Source organism: Chondrus crispus, genomic scaffold, assembly GCF_000350225.1.
Source record: "Chondrus crispus Stackhouse genomic scaffold, scaffold_235, whole genome shotgun sequence".
Taxonomy (NCBI): domain Eukaryota; phylum Rhodophyta; class Florideophyceae; order Gigartinales; family Gigartinaceae; genus Chondrus; species Chondrus crispus.
In genome coordinates this window covers 133761-139216 of record NW_005179115.1, presented here as the reverse complement: position 1 = coordinate 139216, position 5456 = coordinate 133761, and the positions used below count along the sequence as shown (strand labels likewise).

The following is a 5456-nucleotide window of genomic DNA, read 5'->3' as shown; positions in this document are numbered from 1 at the left end:
TTTACACCAGGGAAATTTTTTTTAAATCCGGTAAGAGGGGGGGTTTTTTTTCCTTTGGGATCCGGGGGGGGGGGGGGGGGGGGGGAGGGGGGGGTTGGACTACATGGGTGTAAGATGAAGGACAGAGTCATTCAGTGGGCATCTGTTCATCCGAGTGGTAAAGATATTAGTCAGCAAGATGGAACCTTGAGGGGATTCTTCTGTATTCATTCACATGGCGCAAATTTTCCAAAAGGCTCGTTTTAGACCTGGCGCTACGCATACCGAAGGGTACTGTACGCTAGTGTACAGTAGACTCGAGACAGTACGAGACAGTGCAGTACAGTACAGTACTGTACACTGTAGTATTGGCGACCGCACCGACCTTCTGAAACTGATCATCTGTTGCGAAATGTCAGGACCTTAATGAAACGCTGATGGTTGGAGATGCCATGGTAATCAAAATGGCGCGCGGAAAAGTTTAACTGGAAGATGGAATATGGTGATTTCGACAAGCGAAAGCGGAAGAGATGCAATCAGAGAGGGTTTTAACGCGGAGTACGTGGGCACGCAATCTGAAAGAAGGAAAATGAGGTCGTTCAGGCTTCGCAAGGCAGGTGTTGAACACGTTTGTTGGTGTTTGTGACCTTGCGCTGAGAGTGTTGATGTGGAAAGAACTTTGTAAGTTTAAATGTAGTGTCGACGTGGTCCAGTCCATGCTGTATGTATCCATGCTTTCGCTCGTTTGGAATACAGGTGCGGCATAATGGTTTCCAGATGTGTGAGAAGAGGTCAACGGCGGTGCCAGGGAAGAAAAAGGAGGGAATGAGGGTGCGTCGAGGTGGTTTGAATTTCAAAATTCGAAAAGTCAGAAATAGCGGCAGAAGACTGCGCCGTGCGGCGGCAAAACGTCTCTAAAAAAAGCGAGGTCGGACGTCATGAGAAGGGCCCAATCACGGTGCATAAACGGTCTTTTGTGCGTCATGTCTCACGATAGCAACCAATGAGCAGCGCCGTCACAAGAGAAGTGTCACGGCGGTCCGTGTGTAGTTCTGTACCTGGCCCCAGTAGGCAAGCGGAATTCGGTGCGGTATGCCTAACGAAGGTTGGCCCGTACATATCTTATGTGGAATGTCTGATCCACCTCCATGTGTGCCACCCCTTCCCCTGGATGCGTCGCGGCAAAATTCGTAATCAACGAGATCGGCGTACACTCCAGCCCCTCCTAAATTAGGAGTCCTAACCCCCTGCAGCGGGCACAACGCGCGGAACTACAAAGCTGCTTCGCCTCGCGAACGCCGCCGATGCAAGAAACTTTCCCGTTGGATCGCACAGATGACGTACCCCTGTACGCACGCTTCCTTCCCCTCCGATGTCCCCGCTGAAGTCCATGCTGTGTCGTGCCACCGCCGCAAACTCCGATTATATATTGGATTTTCATGTCCACACCCCTCCATGAAACCTCCTCCCCGCCCTCCTGTCTTTTTCTCCTACTGAACTCCCACAAGCAGTTCGGAGACACATGCTAACCCGATTTCCTCTTCCATATCGCATTTATACCGGCCCGCTCCGGTCGCATCCGCCCGCGTCGTCGATCCATTGAATTCACTCCCCCCCCCCCCCCCCCCCCCCCCCCCCCCTCTACCTCCGCGTGCCTCGACTTCCTCTACCTTCTCTACGTCTTTCTCCGATCCTCTCTCGTCGTTCTTTGAATCTGGAAAGTTGCGTCTATCGGCAGGCGTGTCTGTCCTTCTTCTGAAATCATGCAGACTCCCATCGCCGTCGAGTCCCCTCAACATATCCCCGACATGTCGTCTCGTCCTGTCCTCGCTGATCGCCAGTGCATGCAACATCCCGACTCTGGAAAGAAGGCCCATCCAGAGCATGTCATGCCGCGTGGTCGCAGCTTCCATGGGTCTCGGAACCTCACCCCAGCGCAAGCCGCACAGGATGGATTCCATCACCGTTTGGCTGCCAAGATGTTGGCAGAGAAGAAAAAGAAAGCAGTGGCTGCCCAGTCTGACAGACAAGCCCTTGATACACGCGATGTTGACAAGGAGGCCGAGCCCACGGATGTCATCAACATAACAGTAGACGCGAAGGGAGTCATGATTGACAGCGCCAAGGGTACCACTCAAGGCATGGGCGGCAGATCCAACTCTCGATCCCGCATGACTAGATCGACGTCTAAGTCCCGCAACTCCTTCCGTCGTGCCGATGACAAGGAGAATATCACCGCTGATGTACCCAGCTTCAAAGCGGTTGAAGCTGATGTTGCTGCATATTTTGGTCGAAAACGTTCTGTTGATCTCTCCCGCCGTAAGAGGGACACTGAAAATGATAACTTGAGCTCCTGGGATGGTTCTATGCCGAAGCGCCAGAGCAGCCGCAGTTTCATAGATCGCAAGGTCGGAACCAAGACCTCTGCCACTCAGAACGGCGAGGCGGAAGCTCGAGTAATGTCTTTGGCGCCACCGAGTGACACAGATGTCAACGACAGGCCGCGTCGTCGTCGCAGTCAGAAGTTGGCAGCATTGAAGAAATCTCTTGAAGAAGAGGGCACGAAGATCGAAGCCTTGAAGCAACAATTTTCTGCAGTCGACCTCAACGGTACATATCAGAACAACCCATCCGACGAAGACATCACTGGCAAGCAGAACAGCCAAACGACTATCAGGGCAGATGCGCGACTAGAAGCTCAGGCCAACACTCCACTGTCAGGTATTCGTAGCCTCCAAGCTGGCGGGTGTGTGAAGATTCGTAGAGAGATGAACGCTGGAAATGAGGCGATATCGCGAGGCGTCCATTCTGTTCGAGCTGAAGAATGCCCCGACAGGAACGGGAGAGAGGTTCCCGCAAGCGGAAAGTGGTGTGACGATTGTGCCGGGTTAGGTCTCCACATTGCGGCGCTTCTGTCCCAATTGGACAAAGCTCGGTCGACGACTGACAGCTCATCAGAAGGGTCCTCATCGAGCTGCAATTCCAAGAAGGGGTGGAAGAGCATGGTGACGCAAACGATGCTGGGCGACAGTAAGAGCAAGAGCAGCACAGAGAAAGCTCGTCTTCAACAGGAAATTAATGTTTTGAAGGCTACTGTCGACTTTTTGTACAAGAAAGTAGAGACGCTGGGAAGCGGTCGTAGAGTTGGTGAAGGTTCAGCCTCGTGATAGTGATGGGAATGATTGCGGTGCAACTCCCTAGCTGGGATCTCTTCGGTCATGCAGAATTTCACATCGCTATTAGATTCACACTCGAATACCAAACTGCACTGTAGCCGTCTGCGTAGTACTCACTGATTTACCAAGTTTCCTAGCTCTTCTGTAGGGTACTCCCCATTCTGCTATATCATCATGCGCCTCGTAATGTGAACTGCGGGTGTCATGTCATTGAGAGCGGAAGCTGCATCTGTAGGACACTGCATCTGTAGGAAGTACGGTAGGACAGGACGGATTGTGGCGTGGGATTTCACGCATGCGTACCGTTTTCTGTTGCGCAAGTCTGCACGGCCACTAATACTGCAATATAGTACCGAACAAGAAGCCATACTGTATCTCCTTCGCGATTAAGAATATTGAGCAATTCACGATGAGAGTGCTTTTAGGCCTTGCGACTTCGAACAAGAATTCATTGATTGGCGATAGAGCAATGGTACAATGCAGCACTGTAGTTACATGAGGGACCGCCATTTGTAAATGAAGCGACAGATTCACAAGCGCATGAGATGCACACACACGTACCTGACGGGTACAGTATTATGCATCATGTACAGTATGATATTGGTCGCACGTGCTGTGTATTCCACGTATGATACGAGAGAGCCTATCATACCGTACATGCATGTTGCCTGGCAGGGATCACGTAAATACTTTATCGCGGCAAGAGGTCTCACCCATCTAGAAGATGGTTCCAGGCACTGATCCAACGTCCGTCGTCGAACAAGCATTGCCGTTGTCCTTGGCGACGCGTTCTCGAAGTATATCGGTTCGTAACCGGTGGTGCCAAGGGTGGGCAGCATTATGCTCGAAGCTGTCGCATGACGGAACTGGCTTGGATTGTAAGCGTAACTGAGAAGTGCAAGACTAGTGCAGTAGTGCAGATTGGAAGACGAACGCTTTGCCATTTGGCCGTGGTTCTTTCTACATATGCGGTATGTTTGGGCTGAAGATGTTGTGGCACCGTAGATTGGTCAGGTCGCGCGGCAGTTGTGTGCGCCCCGTGTGGGCCTGTATCGGAAGAAGACTGACCTGTGATTTTTTCCGAAGAGAAGAATTGTGATCTCTTATGCGGTGAATTGGCAGTCTCGCGACACTGCGAGACATTCATGCAGACATTTCCCTAAAGGCGAAAGCTTCAAAAAAAGGGTTGTTGAGAGTACCATATCGAAAAGCTATTGCCCAAGGCCAAATTCTACAAGGGCTTTGTCCCAACCGGCAACACCCTAATATCTTTGAGTGGACTTGCATGAAGCCATGGAATGCAAGTGGGCATCAAGCGTGAGATTTAGATGGTTAGTTGCGCAACTGCACGCGGTACAAAAAAAGTTGTACGGTTTGGAGCGCGATATGGAGATGCAGAATGGGCATTTAGTATCAAGGAGTAAGGCGAACAAGCGAGGGGATCACGCGACTTCGTCCAAACGTAGCAATAGAGAGAGAGAGGGAGGTAGGCGGTTCTGTTCCTTTTCGAAGGGACAGGCTTTGCAGGGGAAACTGGCTTACCGCACTGTCCTGTGCCTTTTGTTTCTCGGAGAAGGCACGATTTCCTTGAGCTCTAATAGATGTTTCAACGTGTGGTTTAAATCCACACGTTGAAACCCTAGCCTGGTTGCAACGATTTTCTGAGGAGGATCGTGGGACGCTTCCCTGGGACTGAGGAGCTGGGTTTTGTTTGCTTTCTTAGGTCCAAGGGCGAGGCCTGGAGCCAAGGAAGTGTGGTGTGTGTTGTACAGTATGGTGCTGGGCAGTAGATGGTGGAGGATGGGTGAGTGCGGTAGGGGGATGATGTGTTGGATTGTAGGGTGTGGGACGTGTACATGCACGAACATATATGGAAGAGCGAGCAGTGACCAAAGAAAAGTAGTTGAGATGGGCATTGGGGGCGGTGTAGAATCAAGGTGTGGTGCGCCTGAGGCTATGGAATTTGAGATTGAGAATTTTGTTGCACAACGGAAAAAGGCAGAGATACAGTATGAGAAAAAGTAGATTTAGATAGATTCGCGATACCGACTGGCGCCTCATCCGGTTGCACTGACGCACAATTGGCCCGAGCAAGATATTTCCCGGCGAATCCCGGCTCCGTCCCCACCGCAAGACCGCGCTCGTCCGCTCAAACCTCGGCACAGCCAGGCACTCCATTCCACCTCTCCGTCGCATTCCTCCCACCATCGTTTTCACTCACTCCTCCGCCCGCTCGCATTCCCTCTCTTGCACCCCCTCCGCTCTTCCGCCCCACCCCTCCGAAACCCCCTTTCACCTCAC

General features: G+C 51.8%; 1 protein-coding gene across 1 annotated transcript; it reads left to right on the top strand.

The window, feature by feature from the left end:
- Positions 1 to 1742: 1742 nt before the first annotated feature.
- CHC_T00004538001 (hypothetical protein) lies at positions 1743 to 3146 on the top strand. Its single transcript, XM_005715946.1, has one exon. It carries the CDS (start codon positions 1743 to 1745, stop codon positions 3144 to 3146), a length of 1404 nt encoding a protein of 467 aa, XP_005716003.1.
- The last annotated feature ends 2310 nt before the right edge of the window (positions 3147 to 5456 follow it).